The 26,738-nt window shown below is 40.9% G+C and overlaps 2 protein-coding genes and 1 non-coding gene across 3 annotated transcripts; 2 read left to right on the top strand and 1 right to left on the bottom strand.

Moving 5' to 3' along the window:
- The first annotated feature begins 10,642 nt into the window (after positions 1 to 10,642).
- On the top strand, positions 10,643 to 11,404 carry LOC148874827 (uncharacterized). Its single transcript, XM_088962821.1, has one exon. The coding sequence runs from the start codon at positions 10,643 to 10,645 to the stop codon at positions 11,402 to 11,404; it is 762 nt and encodes a 253-aa protein (XP_088818947.1).
- A 7,990-nt stretch (positions 11,405 to 19,394) lies between these two features.
- On the bottom strand, positions 19,395 to 20,394 carry LOC148874826 (18.2 kDa class I heat shock protein-like). The gene has a single exon (XM_088963784.1). The coding sequence runs from the start codon at positions 20,112 to 20,114 to the stop codon at positions 19,632 to 19,634; it is 483 nt and encodes a 160-aa protein (XP_088819910.1). The 5' UTR covers positions 20,115 to 20,394; the 3' UTR covers positions 19,395 to 19,631.
- A 2,953-nt stretch (positions 20,395 to 23,347) lies between these two features.
- LOC148874825 (small nucleolar RNA snoR14) lies at positions 23,348 to 23,434 on the top strand. Its single transcript, XR_016105999.1, has one exon. It is a non-coding gene; the product is annotated as a small nucleolar RNA snoR14 (small nucleolar RNA).
- Positions 23,435 to 26,738: the final 3,304 nt, after the last annotated feature.

Genomic DNA, 26,738 nt, shown 5'->3' with positions numbered 1-26,738 from the left:
TAACATATCTTCCTTTTTCTAAACACCCACTTGCATCAAATCACCTTTTTTCCCTTTAACAAATTCACAAGTTCCCATGTATGATTCTCGTGTAGTGACTCCATCTCCTCCGACATTGTCAATAGCCACTTGTCCTTATCCTTATGTTGCATGGCATCCTTAAAGGAGAATGGATCACCAATACTCGTTACCAAAGCAAATGAAATCATGTCTTCAAAACCATACCTCTATGGTGCCTTGTGGGTTTTCTTCTCTCTACCTTTGGTGGTCCTATATGGTTTGGCTCGGGATCCTTCATCTTTTTTTTCTTGTGAAGTGTTCTCTAGCTCCATCTCAACATTATGCTTCTGCCCTGGATCTTAGTAGATTCATCTCTTGCTATGTTCTTTAGCATAGATTTCTCATCAAATACCACATCTCTACTGATGATATTCTTCTTGGTGATAGGATCCCAAAGTACATAACCTTTCACGTGCCTCACATATCCAAGGAAAATGCAACTCTTTGACTTGGCATCTAACTTGGATCTCTGCTTCTGGTTCTTGGCATCTTCCAAGTGTTGTTTAAATTCATGCTTTTCTATCTTTGCAATAAGTCCTTCAATGGATTCCTCCTCGATAGATTTCCTATGTATTTCATGTGAAAGTAAAACACCACTAACTTCTTCAACATCAAGAGTGTACTTACCATACATTAAGGTGGCCACGAGATTGTCATAAGAGGGAGGAGGAGATGCTAGAAGTAAGAGATTGCCTTGTCTTCTTCATCAAACTTCACTTTGAAGCCAAAAAGTTGGATGACCAGCATACTAAAGTGCTCCAATAAATTTGAATCTTCTCTCATTTAGAGACTATAGAGTTGTTTCTTCACATATAACTTGTTCGTCAAATTTTTCGCCATATACAAATTTTGTGTTTCTTCAAGATGTCATAGGTCTTCTCCTCATTGATGACATTATGGATCAGATCATTAGTGATCCCTTTAGTCTTCTCCTTAGAAAGAACCTTCGAAACTCCTTGTTGGATCAATAGATCCTTCATCCTCCTTTGCCATAGAGAAAATTTGTTCTTTCCATTAAATTTTTCAATCTCCTACTTCGTAGTTGCCATCTTCTCTTGTTCAAGTGGTCTCCTTGAATGTATTTCTGATACCACTTGTTGTCATCAGTCGTAGACCACGATCACATACACACAAACATAATAAAATCAATAAGGAAAACAAAGATGAAGATTTTACATAATTCCATCTATGGCCAACATGAGATTGAATGAAAAGAAGCTATTGGCCCACTAAGAAAAAGAATATAAGAATTTGGGCCCAAGAAAGATGTTGGATGGGATCCAATGTGAAGTCTAATTAAAAAACAGACCCCTTAGTGTATTATCCAAGAAGAACTGACTGGCACCAAATGTAAATTAAAGAAGACAAATGAAAAAGAATGAGGTGTTGAGTGGGGTCTACTACATATCAATACAAAACATTTATTGAGACACCCGGTGAATCCTACAATTAACGGTGATAATTGGATCTCAAATAAATTTGGTGGGTCCTTTATTAATATACAATGGTGCCTAGGTGGCATATATGTTTAAGGAAACTATAATGGGAAAATCAAGCTAAATGAGTAATTGGGGTTTTTTTTCCATACAAGGCTTAGCCTCTTGCCAACTGGTGTTGGTGCCATGGTAAGGTTAGTGAGGTTGGTCAAGTCTCTAAAGGTCCGGAGAAGGCGACGGGAAAGAGAGAGGACATGGGGAAGAGAGAAGAAGAGAGGAGAGAGGGGAAAGTCCCTTTCTGAGAAACCTTAGGTCCAAATTATCTGATATATTGACCTTCCTTGGGGGAGAGTTGTTCCTCCTTTTTATAGAGAGAAACCTAAACCTATAAGGAAAATAATTTAAAAAGAGGCATTTCCTATTAGAAAATGGGATCATTTCTTTATGTTGACTATTAAGGGAGTATCATTGGGGTTTCGCCACGTGTCTCATGAGATATCTCAAGGACAAACCTTCATTTCACCCGAGGATTCTCATAATCCACGTATGCTACTTCCTTTCATGACCCTTTTTTAAACTGACGTGGTGCATGTGACGCCATTATTTGTCTCATGAGATATCTCAAGGACAAACCTTCCTTTCACCCGAGGATTCTCATAATCCACGTATGCTACTTCCTTTTCGTGACCCTTTTTTAAACTGACGTGGTGTATGTGACATCATTATTTGTCTCATGAGATATCTCAAGGACAAACCTTCCTTTTACCCGAGGATTCTCATAATCCACGTAAGCTATTTCCTTTCGTGACCCTTTTTTAAACCGACATGGTGCATGTGACATCATTATTTGCATTGCTCGCTTTTATTAGGCCCACAGGGCATCCCGTTACGCGAGTAATTTAAAGACACATGTTTCTGATATTTATTCCTATTCTGTAGTAATTCTATGCTTGTCACGGTTCTGTAGTGGCTTTGAATTTCATCGCAGATCCGTGTGCGTCCAAAGCCCATCATAGGTTTGCGCATGTCCAAAATTCATCACAGATTCATGTAGGCCAAAGTTCATCACAACCTGTTTCGGTTATGAGTTCATCACAGATGTGTGATGAGTTATGAACTCTTCATAAACGTGCAATGGATCATGAATTCATCGCAGGCATCTGTGTAGTATTGGTTTGACACCTTCTGTACTATGATGGTCTTAGTGACCACCATGCACCTACAACTGGTCTCTTCACAAAGGCTCCCAACCAATGTTAATTGTTGATAAGAAGGGCCCACCTATCATAACAAAATTTGATCGGCAAAAATGACAAAGGGAAACATATTGTTAGTTAGATATTTTTTATTAATTCAATCTAGTGGGACCCATTTGTATGGAAATTAATGGTGGTTAAAGGATGACTATATAATTGGAAACTACGATTGGCTATCAGATTAATTGAAAATGATCAAATCTAATAAATAGATTGCAATTTCATTTTATAACATGAAATTCAAAATTAAAGATGGGCGGGCCCTTGTAATGAGCAAAACCACTATAAGATGGGGGAAGTGGAGAAAGAAATAGAGTTTTTTTTTGGATGGAGAGAGAGATTTGCCGTCGTCTATGATTAGTAAGGAGCACGCTAAGAATTCAAGGTTGCATTCATTTATGATTAGAAATGAATGTCCAGATCAAGTGATTACAACAAGATTTGCCATCAATCCAAGTTGAAGTAGTTTCAAGTTAACAATTAGGATCATTTTCACTTGCCAAACAAACTTATTGTCGCACATTGATTCATTTCTTAACCCATCAATTGATTATGAATTGAGAAAACCCCTCTACTCAAAATCCAATATCAATTTTCACCCATGGCTGCAAGTTACAGTAAGTTAAAAATCTCAATGCATATACCTTTATAAGATTTGGCCCAAAGCTATTATACAGGGTTGCATTTTGCATCTTGAAATCTGCTTCATTTGAAATCCTCAAAGTGCAAACAATTTGTAGAATCATATTGCATTCTTGGATCCTACTCACGACAAGAGAATTAAATGGTGTTCCTCATTGGAAAAAAAAGAAGAATTAAAAAAAAAAAGAGTTTGTATCTCACTTACATTTCTACAAAAAGTAAAAAGAAAAATAAAAAAGAATTTATATCCCTACATCCATGGGCAAGAAGGTGAGAGGTTTTTTTTTTTCTCATTATCAATTGCATAAAAGTTACAAGGGAGAATTCATCCAAGAACCCAAAAGTTTCAGCCCTTAAACCCATACAAAACTTGTAACAAACACTCACATTTTCCCTTGTTCTTTTGTGAGACCTGATTTACTTTTCATCAAAAGAAATAAAGAAAAAAAGGGCAAATGGAGAGATTTGGAGCCTTCACAACACTATACATATATGTAATTGTACTCTTTCCAAACTGAGCCTAAGGATCCTTTATTTTGCATAGGAAATGGAATTGGAATGGTCTATTCCTTGTTTGATTTAGATAAGGATTAAATCAGAACCAATTGTAATAGATTCTTAGTCAAAAAGGAGGGGTAGGGAATGCTCATTCCCTAGAATAGGGGAATGCTATTTCATCATAAATGGAAATGAGATTCCAATTCCACCAAACCAAATAGTTGGAACTGATTTTAGACTCTTATTCCCATGAACCAAATAGACCCTAAGCTATAGATATGCAATAATTAGCTTTGTTTGAGAGTACTTGTTTTTTGGGGTAAAAGACTTAAAACATCACTTGGGATTTCAAATAAATAAATCTCCATTCTCTTTTCTAAATGGACTAAGACCTCCCTATTAGAGATATCAAAAATCCTCTTTAGACCTTAAATCTATTAACCCTCCGTTGGTTTTCTAAAATAGCCTTAAACTTCACCTCAACTTTGACTTTCCCTTTGACCTCCCCAAACTTTTGGGAATAAAGGGATTTATAGACCCCTTCCATTACTTTTAAGTGTGCGGAGACATAAACATTAAATGTCTGTTATGTTAATACTAATTCCTCTAATTAAATTAATAGGTTTTAAGGGTTGTTTTTTCTTTTTGTAAGGATTTAAGGTTTTTTTAATTAAAGGTTTCTGGACATTTCAATCATCAAATATTTGATGATATTATATAAGGGAAAATTTTCTAAGGACATGTCAAAGTCGAGGGGAGGTTTAAGGCCATTTCAAAAAACCCAAAGGGAGGTTTTTAAGGATTTACCCTTCTCAAAATGGTGATATCTCTTTCATAAGAAAAATGACCCATAAAGAAAGCATTAGCTTACCATTTGTTATTTTCTTCCCAACTACCACAAATACACAAACAACTTCATAGAAACAAAGACCATAACCACCCTTTTTCCTTCCACCCAAGAACTTACTATTCCAATATTTCAAAGATGGGATAATTGGTTATTCTTTCTCTTATTCATATATTTATTGATTTTTATCTTTGTCCTTGTTCTACTATTCTATCTTTGTGTCTCAAGAATTGGACAGTTTTGGGCATGGTTTTCGAACCATCGTTGACCTGAATGGTCAGACTGTTCTACTCGAAAACCATTTGGACAATCGGTTCTGTTTCACCCTTAATCTATTCCTTTGCAAAAACTGTTGACTTGGGCAGTCGAACCATCTATTGTTTGACCCAAACAACAATTTTTGGCTATTTTTCATTTTATTTATTTTTTTATTTTCTAAATTGGAACAAACCATCCCTTTAAACCAAACGATTGAACTGTTAACCTGAAAACTAGTGGCCAATGCAATCCCAACTCTGAATCGGTTTTTAAAACATTAGTTCTAGGTCTCTAAAAATAAAGGCAACTGTAGGATGTCCTTTCTTGAAACAAACACCAAAAGTTGACCCTTCACAACACAACTTGTGGTACTACTTCACCATCCTACAAAAACGAACCTCTGTTTTAAGGTTGACAACCACCAACCATTACAATCGAGAAGTTGATGTCTAGTTGGGGACTCATATCTCCCTCCAAATTAGTCAAACATGTGCTTTTAGGAGAGATAAAAAAGATTCTTTTAGGTGAAGAGAAAAGTTTTGTTCTCTTAATCGTGGTTTCTGTTACCGAAGAAATGAATGCTATTATGATCATTATACATGGTCTCAAAGGTGCCAACAAGAGAGGTATTTCAATTTCACAAAAATTTGTTGCTTTGCTAACAAGCATGTTGATCCACTAGTTTATACTCATTAGAGTTTGAATAGACACATAGCCTTGTTTGTTACTATATAGTAAGGGCTGCAACCATGTGGTAGCAAATGTTTATTTTGATAACTAATGACTATTTATAGACAAGTACAAGTATATAACTAGTTCAAACAACTGGGACCGTGGGGCTTAACTGCAAGAAGGTTTGTTACAACTGACTACCACAGTCTTGGCTAACCCCCCCCCTCAAGTTGGACGTGGGATGGAACAAAACCCAACTTGAATAGTAATTGGTGATAGCGATCAGATCCTAATTTCTTGGTGAAGAGATCAATAGGCTATTTAAGTCCAAAAATGTGGAACGTTTGAATCTCTTGTCGTTGAATATGTTCATGTACAAAATGAGTCAATGTCAAAGTGCTTTGTTCTTTCATAGAAAACCGGTTTTGTTACAATGTGAATGACAACTTTATTGTAACAATGAAATTGCATTGGGCAAGAGAGAGTGAATGTAAGGTCAATAAAGACTCTATTAAGCCATAGTAATTTGATAGTGGGGACAACCATTACTTGATATTCAGCTTCAACAGAAGACCGAGAGACTGTGTGCCACTTCTTAGTCTTCCATGAGATGGGAAAAGTCCTTAGCATGGTAGTATATCCAGTAGTAGTTTGATGAATTAGAGGATAACTAGTCCAATTGAATAACAGAAGCCTCTAAGAATGAAATCATTTGTGGATGGCAATAATAAACCATGTGTTGGTGTGGCCTTGAGGTATTGTACCACATGAAGAGCATTATCAAGATGTTCTTCACATGGTTCATGCAAGAATTGGTTAAGAGAGTGGATAACAAAACTTAACTTAGGCTTAGTGACAATAAGATAAACAAGATGGCCCACCAATCGTCTATAATGGACTGGATAGGTGGACTAAACATCAGTTAGGTGCTTTTGTTGCACAATTGGGGCTGAACATAGCTTGCAATCTTGCATGCCAGTCTCAATCATTATGTCCATCATATACTTATGTTGGAAGAGAAATATGTCTTCATTAGATTAAGAAATTTCAATGCCAAGAAAGAACCTAAGGGCCCAAGGTCTTTGGTTTTGAAACAATCATTATTTCAGTTTTTTAGAGATGGTATGCGGGCTAGATCATCCCCAATAATGATAAGTCATCAACATAGACGAGAACAACAATGTAATTGTTGGGTTACTTAACAGTGAATAATGAATAGTCAACAACTGATTGCTTAAATCCAATGGCAACGAATGCTTAAGTAAAATTGGCAAACCATTGCCAATAAGTTTGGTTGAGGCTATATGGAGATTTGTGTAATTAAAATTGTGATGGTCCCCATGTGAGAGCAAACCAGGAAGTGGGGCCATGTATACCTCCTTATGAAGGTCCCTATGTGAGAAGGCATTATTGATGTAAATCCCATCACCTAACAACAACTATTGCAAGTAAGCACCACATAGTGACCATTTTCACAACTGAGGTGAATGTATCATAATAATTCAAGCCCACAACTTGGGTGTAGCCTTTAGCTACAAGGTGGGTTTTGTATCTATCAATTGGGTCATCAACTTTTAGTTTGATTTTGTAAACCCATTTAAATCTAATGGGTCACTTACCAACCGGTGAGTTTACAAGTGTCCAAGTGCCATTGCCATCCAAGGCAACCAATTCTTTTGAGATAGATTGTTGTCAAAGAGGATCTTGTATGAATAAATTAATGGTAAGAGGGTTTGGGTGGTAATGTGGTGGATATGGTCAATGCTTGTTGAGAAGAAATGGATGATTGAATGTTACAGACAAAATCATATAGATGGAATGGTATTTAGTGAGTACTAGTTGACCTATCAAGAATTAGGAGGTTCATTAGGCCTGTCTAAGTATACATGAGGGGAATCACTTGTACTGGGCACAACACTAGAGGTCCATCACTTGGATCATATGATGTATGAGGGCCTGTGGTATTAGGCTCATACTAAACATCACAGAGTCATCAACAGAATCAGGATAGGAATCAACCAAAGCCGTATCATCAGCATAATCATTGGGAGTTACCACAGAATCCTTAGCAAAATGTTGGACTAAAAAGGGGAATTCTTCTTTATGCAATGCAACAAACAATCCAAGCTGTAAATTTATCATGAGATTGTGGCTGAATTTGAACATAGCATAAGCAAACAAACACTTGGAGATGGTTGTAAGCAAGTAGCTTGCAATGCAACATCTTGTATGGTGACTTGCCTGATAACAAAGGAGTTGGAGTGATGTTGATAAGATACATAGCTATGAGAAGGTACTCACCCCAAAAGGTGACTAGGAGTGATGTTGGTGTTTGCGTTCACCTATGCAATTCTATTGGGGCACGTCAACAAAAGATCGATGGTGAACAATGCCATAATGGGCAAAGAAGTTTTGTATGGGCCCAAAGAGGAATTCAAGCCCATTATTAAACTAGACATGGCATTTAGTTTGTTGACATTATGTCTCAACCATTGAATAAAACAAAAAAATGTAAATTGTAGATTTGTTCTTAAGTATATCTTGAACAATTGTCTATTAGGTAAGAAGAAATGAGCATTGGCGTAAGAATGGGTCCTATAACCTCCCCATATGTCATAGTAAACTTACTGAAATGGAGATGTGCTTTGAATGTGGTTGACCGGGAAAGAACTCCGTGACAACTTAGCATGATGACAAGAATCACAACAAATATCAAAAATGGGAAAAAAAAACTTCAATAATGAGAGACATACGAGACTTAGAGGCATGGCCAAGGCGCTAATGCCATAGATTGTAACTAATTGAAGAACTAGCAACATAGATGAAAAAGTAGAAAAACAAAGATAATAGAGACCATTTCGAAGCTCACCCATTAGTAGAAAACAAAACAAAAAATAAATATATAAATAACACATTACAACTATTAAGTCAATTTGCGAATAGATAACACATTGCAACATTCAAGTGAAATTTTAGATGTGAGGGATATAGTGTCATGGTTTGACACATTGACTATGTTGTCTGATTGGGTCATAGCTGAGTGGGCCCTACAAGATATGTAGCTGCCCAACTATCGCCCTACCACGTCATCCTAACTCGGCCAAGCTGTGCTAGTGTAGTGGCCCCCCATTTTTTCCTTTCAGCCACATCAACTATACATCACGTGGATGAGCACAACCAAGGATGAAGAGGAACAGGGAAGACGACTCCAACGAGGAATGGGACTCTATCCCGAATACCTCAACAGCAGACCTTACCCCGGAAACCCAATTCGACCAAGACATGAATCTTTGGCTATAAAAACGTACTCCATGCTCGAGATTAGGGATCCGACTTCTGAAACCCATATAGCCACTTAACCCAGACCAGCATCCTTATAGCTTGGCCCAACCATCCCACCACCACCTATTGACTTCAGTGTCGGAGTTCTTACCCGGGTATAACTTATCGGGCATCTGATTTTTGTTTTCTTGATTACAAATCTTGAAGCGCAGTCTCGTCCTTGTAGCCCAGCCCCGCCCTGCCAACAAAGACTACCTAATCGCCTTCCTTGGTTCATGCACTACCTCGGATTGAGCAGCATCAGATTGGCGCCGTCTATGGGAACAACACAAAAAGCCTTTTCCGAAAATTTCATTCCTCACCGCACAATCAAGGAGGTAATCAAGCTACCTAAAAACAAGCCTGAGCGATCAACTGACTATTCCCCGACTTGGGAGAACTGGCACTGCCCGCACCAAGAAGTCTCATAGCATTCAGCCACAGTAGATCAAGCGTAGTTCCGAGCCATGCAAGAAAAGGTTGACAGGATCTTTGAATTTATGCAAACACTAAGATCTACTGCACCGCTCAATCGGGCTGCCCCTCATGCCCCAATGCGCACAAAAGACGATCCTCAGGCCGAGGACCCCAAAGCGTGCTGGACAAACGTAAAGGGAGAACAGTCTGAGCACATGAGGTAGGACACGACCCGGAGGCCCACCGCCACGGCCCGTTCTCGTGGACGAGACTGCCATAGCTAGACACACCAATTAGTATGCACCCCTGCCAAAGAAAGGCTCAGCAAAAGGACACCGCCCTTCGTGATCTCCATCGTCGAGTCAAGTTTAGTCAAGGATCACCCCACACGACCCAAAAGGGAGGTCGCATGCACTACAACCCCGGGTAGCAGAGGTGCTGAGTTTAAGGAACTACGACAACGTTTGGAAGAGTTGGAGCGTACGTCTGCCCCTAAGAGTGTAATCCCCGCTGTAGATTAACCTGTGCAGGCCATTGCGCATATCACCAAGGAGCCGCCCTTCATCTAGGATATCGTGGACGAGGTACCCCGTGCCAAATAGCGAGCCCCCCAACTCGACAAGTATGATGGAAATTCCGACCCTTTTGACCACATCGCGGCACTCCAAGCCCAGATGATGCTACATGGTGCGTCGGAGGGAATGATGTGCAAAGCCCTTGTAACTGCATTGCAAGGCCCGACCTTGGCATGGTACTCCTCCTTGCTGCCGAGGTCTATAGTGTCTTGGGCACAACTGGAGACCCAGTTCCTGGCACAGTTCATAGAAAGTCAAAAGCACTAGAAGACCTCGACCAACCTCATGCAAATCCAATAGAGGAAGGCGGAGTCCCTTAGGGACTACTTGGCAAGATTTAACAAAGAAGCGCTTCAAGTCAGAAACTTAAATCAGTCAATCGCGGTGACAACCATACAATACAAACTCCACCCTTCTTTGTTCAACTTCTCCATGTCCAAGAACCCTCCTCAAACATTGGCCTTACTAATGAGCCACACGTAGAATTATATCAACGCTGAAGAGGCCTAGGCGCAGCTCAGAGACTAAGATGAGAAGCTCGATAGAAAAAGGAGAGAGAACGACGAGCAAAAGTCAGAGAGAGCAGATAGAGATCCCAAGAGGCAAGATCATCGGGCCGACCATAGGCTTCACACCCCTCCCCCAACCTATCGAAATTTCATGCCACTTAATGTTCCGCGGTTTGAAGCCCTGATGCAAATCCGTGACTGCAACTATGTCAGGTGGCCTGAAAAGATGAAGACACAAAGCAACAAGAGAAATCGAGACAAATATTGCAAGTTCCACAAGGACCATGTCTACGAAACAGAGAACTGCTTCGACCTATGCAACCATATCGAAGATCTAATCAGGCACGGTTATCTCAGCAGCTTCATAGATAGAGCAAAGAAGTTGGCCCAAGAGGAAAAAAGAGCAGACGAAGTTCGACAACCTCTGTTCCGTGGCCACCCAACCGATGTTATCCATGTGATATCGGGTGGAAGCGCTTCTGGAGGGGAAAGAACGTCAGGACGAAAGAGATGTGCTCGAATGTATGAGATAGACAACCAATGCCACGGGAGGAGGCGCAACACGTCTATTACCTTCACTAACAATGACCTCCGAGGAGTAAAGACACCACACGACAACGCCTTGGTCATAACCGCCAAAGTGGCCAATTTCAAGCTATGGCGGATCCTAATTGACACAGGGAGCTCCACCGACGTGTTGTTTGAAGATGCATTCAAAAAGCTTGGCATCGACAGAAATCGATTTGCACCAGCTAACACTCCTTTTATGGGATTTTCCATAGAGTTCCTCCAGCCAACGGGGAGGATAACTCTTCCCCTCTTGATCGGGGATGGCGATGTAACAGCGACAGCCATGGTAGATTTCATCGTGATATGCTGCCCCTCCTCTTACAACGTGATCCTCGGCAGGTGAACCCTTAACGCCTTACAAGCAGTAGTTTCAATGTACCACCTCGCCATGAAATTTCCAACTAAGTATGGCATAGGGGTGGTGTGCGGGGGTCAGAAAACAACATGACATTGCTACTAGTTATCCTACTGAGGACCACGTATAGTGGCCGAGACATTGATGACGGAAGCATATGGCTTGCACGATGAGGTAAAGGCACAGTGCAACCAACCTGTGGAAGACCTCATCCAGGTCCCCTTGGTTGAGGATGACCCTGAAAAGATGGTCTAAGTTGGTTCCCTACTAGGCGACCATCTCTGAGAGGAACTTGTTCGATTACTAAGGAACAATGCCAACGTGTTTGCTTGGTCGACGTAGGACATGCTTGGAATCGATCCCGAATTTATCACACATCAGTTGAACGTTGACCCTCATTACCAACCTGTGAAGCAGAAGAAGAGAAACTTTGCTCCGGACAGGTGGCAAATAATCACCGAGGAAGTATAGAAGTTGCTCGACGCCAACTTCATTAGGAAAGTCAAATACCCTAACTGGTTGGCCAATGTGGTAATAGTGAAGAAGGCCAATGGAAAGTGGAGAATTTGCATCAACTTCATTGACCTAAATAAGGTTTGTCCCAAAGACAACTTTTTCCTTCTCCGGATCGACCAACTCGTCGACGCAATAGCAGGGCATGAGCTCCTAAGCTTCATGGATTCCTTCTCAAGTTACAACCAGATCTGAATGGACCCATACGATCAAGAGCGAATGGCCTTCATCACTGAACGAGGCTTGTACTGCTATAAGGTAATGCCCTTTGGCTTCAAAAACGCCAGCGCTACCTATCATCGAATGGTGAACGAGGTATTCAAGGAGCAATTCGATAGAAATGTGGAGGCGTATGTCAACGATATGCTCGTAAAAAGAAAAACGGCCAAGCACCACCTAGCTGACCTCTTGTGAAGTCTTCAACACACTTAGAAAGTACAAGATGAAGTTGAACCCAACCAAGTATGCCTTCGGGGTTGGCTCCGACAAGTTTTTGAGATCCATGGTAACATAGAGAGGAATCAAAGCAAACCCAAAGAAGATAAAAGTCATCCTTGACATGCCATCCCCCCAGACTCACAAAGAAGTACAGCGGCTCACCAGGAGAATAATCGCCCTTGGTAGGTTTATGTCCAAATCCGCAGACCGGTGCCTCCCCTTTTTCAAAGCGCTTAAATGACCAAAGGACTTCCAATGGATGGAGAAATGTAAGCAGTCTTTCTATGAACTAAAGCAATATTTGAGCTTGCCGCCCCTCTTGACTAATCTGAGCCCAGGGAACGAGCTATTGCTCTACCTCTCGATCGGGGATGAGGTCGTCAGCTTGGTGTTAGTTAAAGAAGAAGACTGAGTATAGAAGCCAATCTATTACACCAGTAAGGTCTTCAATGGCGTAGAAACCCGATACTCCATTCTCGAAAAGTTAGCTTTAGCTCTCATCACCGCGGCCAGGAAACTCAGACCCTACTTTCAAGCCCACAGCGTCCCAATACTCACTAGCCAGCCTCTCAAGAAAGTGCTACAAAGACTGAAAGTGTCGGGCCACCTAGTCAAATGGAGCGTAGAACTGAGTGAGTTTGAGGTCACGTACACCCCCGACCAACAATTAAAGCCCAAGCCTTGGTAGACTTCATCGCGGAATGTACGTTTGTCATGGAGGAACCGGCCCCATTGCCTCCAGCATGGATGCTCCACATTGATGGCTTGCCAAACAAGCAAGCTAGCGACGTCGACCTTATCCCCCTCGACCCAGACAACGTGGTATTGGAACACACCCTTAGATTTGAATTCAAGGCATCTAACAATGAGTCTGAGTATAAGGCCTTGATTGTTGGGCTCCACCTTGCCTTAGATCTTTGGGGCACAACGGGTCGAGGCCTTCAGCAACTCTCAACTCGTAGTCAACCAAATTCATGGTCAATTCAAAGGTTGGACTCCCTCTATGGTGAGCTACTTACAGAAAGTACAGGAGCTCATTCAGTAGTTTGAGCACTTCGACATCCAGCAGATCCCCTCGACCGAGAATGCTCAAGCCAACGCCCTTTCAAAGCTCGTCAACTCGCCGCAATCCAACATTGATTCAACCATCCGATTAGACACACTGGCCTAGCCAAGCATCGTGCCATCAAACATCCTCATCCTTCCAATGCAACATGGCTCATCCTAGATGGACCCAATCGAGTATCTTCGAGAGGGCAGCTCCTTGAAAGATCAGAGAGAAGTGAGAAACTCCAACATAGAGCAACCAGGTATTGTTTGATACAGGGCCAGTTGTACCGCCATTCCCACACGCCTCCCTACTTAAAGTGCCTCTCCCCAGCCGACGCAGACTACGTCCTTAGGGAAAAACATGAGGGCATCTGCGGAGATCACCTCAACATACACACACTGGCCCATAAGGCGCTCCGACGGGGGTATTTCTAGCCGACGATGAAGCAGGATGCCGCCCAACTAGTTCAGTGGTGTGATAGTTGCCAACATCACTCTAACCTACATCATTAGCCTACAACCCCTTTGAGACCAATCGCCAACCCATTGCCATTTGCCTAGTGGGAAATGGACATCCTTGGCCTCTTCCCCATTGCAGTTTTATAGAATAAGTTCCTCCTCGTAGTCATGGACTACTTCACAAATTGGGTAGAAGATGAAGCCATATCGCGCATCACCGCCTACAATGCCTGGAACTTCCTTTGGCAGGGAATCATCTGCCACTTCGGCATCCCGCGCATGCTCATCACAGACAACGGAACCTAGTTCATTGAAAAGAAGTTTGAGGTCTTATGTGCTTACCTAAGGATCAATCACCAGACTACTACGGTACACCGACCATAAAGCAATGGGCACACCAAGGTAACTAACTGCATCCTACTACATGGCCTGAAAAAGATGCCTAGATCAAGCCAAGGGAAGATGGGCTGAAGAGCTGTCGAGCATTCTCTGGGTTTACAGGACGACCCCATGGACTGCCACTGGAGAGACCCCTTTCAGTCTAGCCTATGGGGCCGAAGCCATCATCCCCGTGGAGATAGGATCCCCAACTCTTTGGACCAAGTTCTTTGATGAAAGACAAAATGATGAAGATCTACGTGCGGAGTTAGACCTGGTAGAAGAAGCTCGAGACCGAGCACATGTGAAGATGGTGGCACAATAGCAGAAGATGGCACAGCATTACGTGTCTAGGGTGAAAAGGCACAAATAAAAGACATGCGACTTTGTTTTTCATAAAGTCATCATACCCACGCTAGGAGAAGGGAAGCTCGAACCAAACTGGGAAGGACCGTATACATGGCCATTGGACCGAGCACTTATAGACTTGAAGACCTCGAAGGCCGACCAATTCCGAGGAGTTAGAACTCGGAAAACCTTAGGATGTACTACCAATAGACCCATAAGCAATGCAAGTCTTCTTTTACGTTACTTCTTCGATCCAGAGGCATGCCCATGGCCAACCTCACACACTACATACACATGCTAAGTCACACTACTAGCCGAGCTGACTCCACCAATCCCCGAAATGGATGAGCCTATTACTCCCAGCTCAGCAGTGCATTACCAAGCAAACTACTTGACTCAGCTGCTAAGAGCCTAAACGTGGAGGAAGAATGCCCTTGCCCATCAAGGCCTGAGGACAGTCTAGGAACTCTGCACTACCGTCAACTTAACGGCTGAGCTAGCTGAGAAATGCTTAACCCTAGAAGGGCCCCAAAGGCTTCCGAGACCAGAAATTGAGCATCCCATTGCTGAGAGCTCGAAAATCGAAAGATCTCAGACAACGACACCAAGGCATAGCTCGACCAACCCGCACCTCGGCCAACACAGGACTGGGGACGCTGAGGCATAGCCCGGATGGTTGCACCTCGGTCAACAACAACCTCGGTCATGGTTCGGGAACCAAAAGATCTTGGACAATGACACCAAAGTATAGCCCGACTAACGACAACCTTGATCATCACAAGAATGGCGACACCAAGGCGTAGCCTAGACTACTACTCCTCCATTGGCCATACTTCAATCGAAGAACAGCCCGGCTCAGCCCGCACAGCAACCCAGCCGACCTCACCCAGGCCAACAATAGAAAAATGGTACAAGAGGCCTCGGCGTAGCTCGGCTATAATAGCCCAACTAGGCATGTTAGATATGAAAAAAGAAAGAGGCACATTCACAAATATAGCAGCAACGAGAAGAGGCATGGGAAAAAGAGTTGTCATTTAACTTGAAAACAATCCATTACATTTGTTTAAAAGCCCGACGTACCAAGCCAACTAAAAAAGAGAGAAGCAACACAACACCAAAACAAGAATAATGGACATTTAAGGCGGACGATTAGTCCTCGGCGGTAGAATCAACAGTGTCAACGGTGGTTTCAGCCTCATCCTCAGCTTCCTCAACGGATCCTTGCAGAGAAGTTTGGTCGAAAGTGTCGCAGCCTTGTGATTTCTTGACCAATTCCAGGTAACGACGAAGACCCGACTGCAATGGAGGCCTCAGTGTACTCATCCATATGCAGCTACGTCTCCTCAAATGCCTTAATACTCAGTGATGGCTTCCTCGGCAACCTCCTGCCTTAGCCTGCCTCGTTCAGCCTTGAGCTCGGCAATCTCCCGCTTCAACTCTTGGACAAGACCAACCTGCTCAGCCAGTTGTGCCTTCAACTCAGCCACTTCCCTCTCCAGTGTGGCCAATTATTCCCCAACAGCCCGGAGCTCGGCCAGTTAGGCCTTTTGCCATAGGTACTCCGAATGTTCCCGTTCGTACGTCGATCGAACATCCCAAAGACAATCAACCAGAGCAACCGCCGTGCAAGCATTCTATAAACAAAAATAATGTGATAAGTTCATCGGAAAGGAAAGCAACGCACAAGGAACAAAAGAAGATGATTTACTTGCGCGGTAGACCGAAGCAGAGCACACTCCAAAGCTCCACTACCAACCCCAACCGACTCCTGAGCTATAGACATGGTCATAATCCCTCACAAAACTATTCGAGAACCCTGGGGGTCTCTACACTGTCATCCATACGAACCAACCACCTCGGCACATGTAGACCTAAACTACTTCCTACCTTGGTCACCGATGTACCTACAGGACGACAGACCCCTTGAGGGTCAACCACGATAATGTTGTCCTCCTCGACCTCTTGTTATTGAACCCTTCTTCGTCGACAAGCCACCCTATCTTTGAGTTGTAGCCGCTCATCCGCCTCGGGGCGAGCCACCAATGGCACACCGACCCATTCATGCCTTTGTTGAAGAGCCCTCATCCGACAAACAATGTTCCACGCTAGCCATGCTCGCACCTGTAACACAGAAAGTCTATGATAAGTACGAAGTTGGCAAGATAAAATTAGATTGGCAAGCAAAAGTGAAAGGAAACAGACTGGCCACCCCCTCCATCAACCCAACGAGCATCAACATCTCCGACCATGTGTACGCTATAATGTCGATTTCATGGATCATGCTTAGGGCCAACCTCTCCTCCCAAGTAAGCACCGACCATTGGGGCTACGGTAAAGACGTCCTCAGTCTCTGTAGCCCAGTAGGAAATGGGAGACCCCCGGGGATTCGCACAAAGAAGAAAAAGACTTCTTCCAGTGCTTTATTGAAGAAGGGGCTCCGACCAATGACTGAATGTTTCGTTGAGTAGAGAAATAGTAGTAGCCCTACTGGTGGTGTTTCAGCTGGAGCATAAAGCTCACCATCCCCGGGGTCATATCAATGTTGCACATCGGGGACCAGTCCCGGCTTCCTCGATTTTGGCAACCACGAAGTCTCTCAACTCAGACTCATAGGTCAAACCACGAGAAGAGCTGGAACCAGAACTACTGGAGGAACCAGACGAGGGAGAGGACCGATGAGATGAGAAAGACATACCAGGCAATTTACAGAGCTAAAGAGCAAAAGCTATAGAGCTACTTGTCAAGCTACTTACCAAGCTATTTGTCGAGCTATCTACCGAGCTATGTGACTAATGAATCTGCCGAGTAGTGGATGCCAAACTCCTGTAACTGGCACTAAGGATAGAAAGCGGGGGACCCCTTCTCCCTTTTATAGCCATCAGGGGCACAAACCGAGGAGAGATCAACAGTACAGATGAAGCACCCCTCGGAAGCCTTGAAAAACAATAATGTGCATAAGGAAGCCTTGAAAACCGAAGCAACACCTCGAAAGGCAATGGTTTCACTTATTAATTGTGTCGATTCAGCCATTGCACTGACCCAACCTTCGACGTAGAGACTCGCTATACTGGTCCAGCCTTCAACGCAAATCCTCGGCTGGCTACGCAATGGCCTGGTCGAGCACTCCCCCTCCTTGGCAGCAGAACTGGGGGAATGGTTTATGAACTGAAATTTTGGTTCTTATTTAAGTTCTGCAGGTGACAATCAGAGGACTCCTCGACAACAATCAACACGGCACGAATGATACACATGCTCAAAATTTTCTCAATCGGGCAATGAACCTAGGAGACTTTATTTATCGACTTCAGAACTAAAGGAGTGGTGATCGGATCATAGCTAAGCTAGCCCTACAAGATATGTGGCCGCCCAACTATCGCCTTGCCACATCATCCTAGCTCAGCCGAACTACACTAGTGTGGTGGCCCCCCATTTTTTCATTTCAGCCACATCAACTACGCATCACATGGATGAAGAAGAACAGGGAAAACAACTCCACCAGGGAATGAAACTATCCGAAATACCTCAGCGGTAAACCTCATCCCGATAACCTCCGAAACCCAATCTGATTAGGATTCAGATCTTTGGTAAAAAATACTCCATGCTCAAGGTAAAAAATCCAACTTCTGAGACCCATATAGCCACTTAGCCCGGACCAACATCCTTATAACTCGACCCGACTATCCCACCATCACCTATTAACTTGAGCGTAGTTCTTACCTAGGAATAACTCCTCGACTTTTGTTTCCTTAGTCACACGTGTTGAAACGCAACCTCATCCTCGTAGCCTACGCAGGCACTACCAACAAATACTATCTTATCGCCTTCCTCAGTTCTTGCACTACGTCGAATTTAACAGCACCAATGCCATTAGGTAAGTCTACAAATTTATGAATGGGAAGGGGGTTATGGTGAAGCAACTATCTCTATCGTCAAATATCCAACACTGTTTGGTGGTTCTTTGCAGAGAAGAGAGATTTGCTGGTTTGTATCAATCAAGATCAGTTGTCGTCCGTCTGCCATAGGGGAAGTTTGAGTGAAGGATGATGGAACAACCACAGTGAATGAAGCAGCCTTCTCAGATTTATTAGATTTAGACTGTGATCGCTGATTTCAACCAGGTGGATAAGTTGTGAGTTTGAAACATTTCTTCTTGGTGTGACCATGGTGCTTACTATGATCACAGAATGGACATTGGATCGAGAAGAAACATTGAGAGAGAGATATGGCTTCAAGACTGAGTGGAACTCTTAGAGAAATAGAAATCCCAAACGCTCTTCCTGGACGATTAGTGCATAAATCAAGGCTGGGAAGAGGATTTGATCCAAGAATGTTAGAACGAATCATATTGAACGGGTTTCCTAGTCCCATGAAAAGCTGAAGAATCTTCTCTCACATTCAGTTGAGAAGTATTTCATAACCCCTCCACAGTGATTGAGGCGAGCTCATTCCAAAGAGCTTTTCAGTCGTGTAAAATAAGCTGCCACCGATCACATTTCAACTGATATATGCATGGAATATCACATTGTCTGAATCTTTCTGCAAATCCAAATCTCAGAGGTGGATTCAATGAAAGCAACTCTATGATGGAATTCCTTTTCTAACTAATTGGAGATCCACACAACAACTACCATTGGATTACATTTGATCCACTCTTCCAGTGAAGAACTCGGTGGTTTTCATACAAACAACCTTGCCCCAGCTAAGAGCTGATCAAGCAAATTCCAGAGGAAGAGTTCATGTCCTGTTTAGATCTGTAGCAGCACAAACTCCTACAGTGCTGGCACATTAATAGTTGGTTGAAGCAAATGATCTTAACTGAACTTTATTCCCAAAATCAGAGAGAATGACGGTACAAGGCAAATGTACATCTACTACACTTTGCTTGGATATATCAGAGATGACATAATGACATTAACAGCCACAGTTACACACAAACTCTTATTATTATCAAAGCAAACAACAAACACTTCACACGCATGTATTCTTATTTTGATTCTAACTTCATCTCATCTTTCGCTTTTAGATAGCTTTACCCAGAAATTTCGATGCTCTTAACCTCAGGTTTCTTCTCCTCCTGCTTGGGGATAGTGACGGTAAGCACACCATCCTCCATGGAGGCCTTCACCTGATCCATCTTAGCATTCTCAGGCAGTCTAAACCTCCTCAGGAACCTGCCGCTGCTCCTCTCCACCCTGTGCCACTTGTCGTTCTTCTCTTCCTGCTCTCTGCTCCTCTCCCCACTTATCTGTAGCACCCTTCCCTCCTCCACTTCCACCTTCAACTCCTCCTTCCTCACCCCAGGAAGGTCTGCTTTGAAGACGTGGGCTTCCGGAGTTTCCTTCCAATCAATTTGGGTGTTCACCAAAGCAGAAGTGTCTCGCGTCGAACCGGGCACAGAGGCCACACTACTGGTGTTGAACGGGAGCCCATCGAAGGGGTCCCAGATGTCCAGAGAGAAGGGATCGAAGATGTTGCTTCGCCGGCCACCGAAGATGCTCGGGATGATCGACATCTTAATTGGGTCTCTGGAGGGTACTCAATCAATCACAAATTGGGAACTTTGGCTGCTGAAAGACGCTTAGCAAACGACGGTTCTGTATCTATCAATCTGATTATGCAAAGAACCAAGGCGGGAGACTGGTTATTTATAGAGATGGGGAAATGGGAAAGAGGATTCTAGATTTTTAGGACTTCGTTCCACCGACATTCTTTTGAAAGGAAAGCACAGCTGCCGCGACGACGGAGGCAGTGGAAGACGGTAGAAGATTTGAGATTGTTTTAGATTTTTCCGGGAACAAATTCAACTGAACTATTTTCTCTCTCGGGAAATCGCTAGAATCCTCTTTTACTGTGCTGTGAGGTCTTCCTCACATTAGATTGGAATCTTCCTTTTGAATTGTTCAGCTCCGTCGTTTATCCTATTTGGACGTGTAGAAGGCGGATATGGGTCGTGTCACGTTGTGTAGGAGTTTGAGAAACAACCATCGAGCCCACTGGAGGTGCAAGACGGACTGGGTTAATTCGGGTTGACGTAAACCTTAACCCAACCCTAAAACTTATGGCTGAGTTTGGGTCGATTTTGAAGACCAAAGTACTTATTCTCTAGCTACGGGTGTAAATGGACCAGACTATGATTTAATCCAATCCAAATACGATTTTCTTTTTGTCAAATTCGAATAACCCCTATCCGATATATATAAATATGTTTATATTATATTATATATAAATATATTTATATTACTTTTTTGTAATTTTTTAAAAGACATGTATATATTAATAAATATGATGAAAATATTTCAGAAGTATTTGTATTTTTTGTTTTCTTTATATAAACTGTTATGCTTTTTTATTTTAACAATTTATTAAAATTTTCAGAAACTAACTCAGATCGGATAAGATTCAATATCTGATAACCTTAACGGATTTGGATTCAAATTGACATGTTTGAGATGAGATCAAACCTGACCTAAGATAGGTGTTATTGGATCAGATTTGAATATACCTTGGTTCAAATTCAATCTGACCATTTGCATCCTATTATTTCCTAGACTTTAAAGTTCATGTTAATTCAATATTAGCATGATTCTTAAAAAACATAGCTATCATATTTTAGAAAAAAAATGCCATTAAACTTAAAATTTTTGACATGCAATACACATAGATGTATAAGTAGATAAATACAAATATAATAGATGCATATATAAATATTTACTGGGACAAAAATACATAGTGAATATACATATATAGCAGTACTTACATGCATCCTTTTACGTATAAAAATAGTATTTACATGCATAAATACTATATATATATATATACATTTATTAGGGGTGAGCAAATGGGTCTAGAGATTTACCCTACACAAACCAACCTGAAGAATTGACTTTGGTGGAAGGGGACTTCGTTCATGACCTTGGTGCAATTGATTTTCGAACTGAATTTGCCTTGAAATAAATTTCAAAATACTTTGAGGATGTAAAGATTTGAATGCAAGCAGTACTTACATGCATCTTTTTACGTATAAAAATAGTATTTACATGCATAAATACTATATATATATATATATATATAAAACATTTATTAGGGGTGAGCAAATGGGTAGTTTTACCCAAAACTAACCTCATATTGACCTTGAAATGACCCTATCCAATTTGTTACTTGGTAGGGTTTGATTTAAAATTCTTGGAATTGCCTCCACCTAGTTCAATTCTAGGGTCTAGAGGTTTACCCTACACAAACCAACCTGAAGAATTGACTTTGGTGGAAGGGGACTTCGTTCATGACCTTGGTGCAATTGATTTTCGAACTGAATTTGCCTTGAAATAAATTTCAAAATACTTTGAGGATGTAAAGATTTGAATGCAAGCACTTATGCGGTTATAAAGACCATTGTATCACTTGACCATTAAGTCACTTAAGCGATAATATCATTTTTCTTCAATTCAATATTTAACAAATATGTATAATAAGTAATGTAAAAGGTAATATTTACAAAACTTAAAGGTAATATTTATTATTATTATTATTATTATTTTATTATTATTATTATTATTATTATTATTATTATTGAAAATCAAGTTTTTAAAGAACATTTTTCTGTTTTTTTGGGAGGGGGCCAGATGTAATGAACAAATAGGTTATGCAGTAGACCTCAGTATAAGGTAGATTCCAATTCCAAAAATGAAGTTAAAGGTAAATCTGAACTGAACCAACCTATGCTCACCGCTAATATTTGTACATGCAAATGAAGTTAAGTTGGATTTGTTCTGGGTCAGGTTGGTCATGACCACAACCCTAACCCAACTTAAAGTTAATCCTTCATAATTTTCAACCTTAACCCAAACTTCATCCTAATCCAACCCAACAAATCCTTACCTGGTCCAAGCTGCAGCCCTAAGTTCACACATCCCATTGAATCCTTATCCTAACCCAACAATTTAATTAGAGCACGTTCTTACATGATCATTACCTTAATGATATCTATATATTGTAGTAAAAACTCAAAAATAAAAATAAGGGTAAATTATAAAGACCCCCCTATACTATGGGGTCTGTGACAAAGACCCACTTGTACTTTATTTTGTGAAAAAGACCCCCTTCTATTAGCCTTCCGTCGAAATATGCCGTTACAATATTTTTTAATCCCCATACTACCTTTGGGAGAAAAACATTGTTCATCTTCTTAGATCTCACGATACACGAACAGCAATGACGGCAGACTTCGGAAGTCCTTTCTCTCTTTCCCTCTTTCTCTTCTTCCCCTTCCCATTTTTCTCTGATGCAGAGGCTGACTTCCGTTTCAGAACAAACCGAGGTGATTTTTGAGTTTGTTTCATCTCCAAGCACGACCCAGATAGCCATTCCTTCATAGCAGAAGTTGGCAACATTCGGGAGATGGGTACTCTTCTTAACATACATAGTAGAAGTTGGCGCCATCATGACCGAAGAGAGTGGAGAACCTTCATAGTAGAAGCTGGCACCATTGACAATTGCTTCAATCAATTGCAGAAGTTGATTGAAGGTTAGAGTGAGGGAGAATGTTTTGGTAGAAGTTTCCAAATAAAAGAAAAAACAATTTGGTAGGAAAACACGATGGCTAATCTAACCTTCATAATAAACTTTGGCAATTGCTTCAGTCAAATAAACCTTCTCCGCAAAAGGTTACCTTCTGATTGTTCTCCACTCTCTTTAGTTTCTTTATTTCAAAACGTTGGTTAATGGTGTGTTGATGGATGTTGGGGGAAGACGAGGTGACGATGAAATTCATGGTCTGTCAATCCACTGAAATTATTAGTGTGATGTTAATCATGAATCCCAACAAGCCCTGATCGTTTTCTCTACAACAACTAATACCTTGAATTCATTTCCAACACGCCATTGGAGGTTTTGTTTCTTTTTCCTTTTAATTTATTTACTTGGGGTTTGATTTTCTTTAATTTGTAGTTTTTCCTTCTTTTTTCGTATTTTGGATGGTGATGGAGGGGAAAAATTTAATGGGGTATTTTGGTAATTTAATGCATTTTGTCATCTGGCTTAATGGTTCAAGGGGAGTCTTTGTCTCACAATCATAGTATAGGAGGTCTTTGTCGCAAAACAAAGTACAAGGGGGTCTTTGTCACAGACTCCATAGTACAGGGGGAGTCTTTGTAATTTACCCTAAAAGTAATTCAAATTTTGCTCTAGATTCCTTTTGTTAAAGGCTCTCCACATGCTTGCGAATAGATCAAATCGAATTGGATATTTCTAAATCCAAATTTGATTTGCTTCTGTTCAAATTAAAATTGAATATTATTATTTGGAATTATATTAGATTTGAATTGCAATTCAATATTGAAAGATACAATAGATAAGTTAAACTAAAAAATGATAAAAAAGATTATATATTGTCGATAAAATGAATGAAAATTGACTTTGATATTATATTTCATGAACAAGATGAATTAAAAATTACTTGTATGAAACTTGAACTTACAACAATTTAGTAAAGGGCAAATTTTTTAAATTATCCCTATTTAGTTAATTGACAAACTATATCCTTATTGTCTTAAACTACCCCTACTATTTCTAATAACTGACTAATTCTACCCATCTCGTTAGCATCTGTTAATATTCCATCAAAATCCATAAACAAGTGACACCATGTGACATTTAAAATTTGTTTAAAACCTAATATTATCATCATTCTCTTCCTCTCAACGTAACGCATAACACCAGCACCCCCTTCCTCCAATCTCTCTCTCACTCTCTCTATCTCTTTCTCTCTCTCATTATATAATGGCCACAAAGGTTCAGCATCATCATCATAAACAATAACCAATCGTCCAACTACTATACTTCTTCTATATCCCCAAAGAGAACCCCTGTCCTAAAGGTCTCTCTTTCTTTCCTCCGCTCGAATCCTAGACTAGGATCGTTAAGACAAGGGGCTTAGCGTTCATCTCAGTCATCAAGACAATGGGTTTTGCTCCAATGGATCGAAGATCTAGTTTTAGCTTGGGCTAAACAAAAATCTTTCCTTGTTTCAGAAAGAGTAGCAGGGAGTGGGTCTGTCTTGGACTTTGCTCGGATGACACACTGGAGCTTGGTGGAGATGGTGATGATGACCAATCAGGTGACTCAACTTGCGGATTGGCTCTTGGTAGTGATAGGTTCAGCTTCAAGTCTAGTTTTGGGCTCTTCCCGTTGTGGCTCATGTCTGCCTCTGCGACCGAATGGCTTTGGGTGTCCTTGATGTAGCAGATGGCACCACCGCACCAGTCTATGCATACAAAACCAAATTACAAAAATAAACTAAAACAAAGTCAATCCATATCTTTCAATCATAACGAAACAATATCATCTAATCAAGCACAAACTTATTCATAAAAAATGAAGATATAAGAGCAAACATGGTTGCGAGCGTCCGAAAGTGACTCACCTAGGCTGGTTTGGAATCACCACCCATTAGTTTAAGAAATGGAAGTGATGGAACCTTCACAAATGAACTTCCAAAACGTTTTTGTCTTAATAAGCCCGATGCACTAGCTAAAACCAGTCCAAACAAGACTTGGATGGAGAGAGGGAAGGGGTTAACTACCCCTCTCTCCCAGGTCCAATAGCCAAATAAAAAGATAAACAATTATCCAACCTAGCGAAACAAAAAAAGAATAACACATCATAAGAATTCTACTCTAATCATGTTTTATTTATTTTTGTTTATTTTCTTTTTTCCGTTTTGTTATATATTATTATTATTATTTTTGTTTTGAATTTAATTTTATTAATTATTGACATTATTTTCTCACGGAACCTCATTTGATTTCTTTTTTAATTTTAATATATATATATATATATATATATATATATATAGTTTTTCTTTTTTTTTTTTTGCTTTTTGTTTTCCAATATTTTTACATTTTCTACTTTTTTATTTTCACATTTATTTTACATTTTATTTTTTATTACTTTTCCCTTTCGACCGTTTATCTCCTCCATGTCTCCCAAGTGTCCGAGCCTAGCGAACTAACCTCCCCCATTTCACCTTTCCCCAATTTATTTATTATTCTATTTTTTACCTATTCATTAATTGTTATTTATTTTTGTTTATTTTTAGGTCAATTCAGTCCTGAGAATTGTTTAAGCTCTAATATCTCATCTTCATTCCTCACTCTCTTTTCTTTCATTATCTTTTTAGACCATGAGGATCAAACTGCTTAATAACTTGGTAGTCTTCTCAGCTCAGGGGACAAGAGTAACAGCATGGTCAGTAATACTTCATCACATCATCGTGAAAGTTGAAACCTAATTAGAGAGACAAATCAATCCTGGCACTGACTGAACAGAGATGAAGTATCAATGTATCAAAATACTAATTTAGAATACCGACTAGCAAAATATAAACATAGTAACTCCCAACCTCAGATCAATCTCCAAACAAAGCAAACATAAATATTTTTGCAATGAAATTGTTGAAAGGGAAGGCGGCAATAAACTACCTGACTCACTAACTACCTCATTCTAACAGGATACTGCATTCAATGATCAAGGAATACTGACATAATGAAGCTAATAGTATTATCTTCGACAATATCTTTAATTGAACAACATGGAGAACACCGATTTTCTCTTTGAATAACTAAATGAAACACAAAATCACAACGAAGACGTGGTGATAATCAGGCTTACCTGATCTTATTTTTGGCCCGAAAAACGAACGCTGCAACAAGAAGGGAATACGTCTAGGTTGTTAGTTTCACCTTTCAGATTGCTTGTCCGAGCGCCGGTTTGGTTCGATGGACGAGGAGATGTAGAGACTCGACCGTTCTAGATTTCGGTTGGCTTACCAGATGTGCAGCTCTTCCACCTTCGTTAGAGGGGAAGGTGGATGGGGAACTGATGGTAGAAGTGGAAGATCGAAAGGAGAGTGGGTGAGCAATGTAAGGAAATCGGAAAAACGGGGAAGAGGGGTTTTTCTCTTTGCCGCCACTCTGTTCTTCGTCTCAAGGAAGGAGACGATGAATACTCAGAATTCCTCCCTGGAATAAGAAAGTTGGGTAAGGTGTTATTTATCAAAATTCAATAGTGGATTTTGATCGGTCAAAACTCTTTTCATATCATGGGGTAATTTACTAGTTTTAACCAAGCCGAGACGGACTTT

Source organism: Nelumbo lutea, chromosome 1, assembly GCF_056320005.1.
Source record: "Nelumbo lutea isolate HS-2025 chromosome 1, American lotus-T2T, whole genome shotgun sequence".
Taxonomy (NCBI): Eukaryota; Viridiplantae; Streptophyta; class Magnoliopsida; order Proteales; family Nelumbonaceae; genus Nelumbo; species Nelumbo lutea.
Note: the sequence above shows the minus strand (reverse complement) of the source record. Positions and strands in the feature narration are given on the sequence as shown.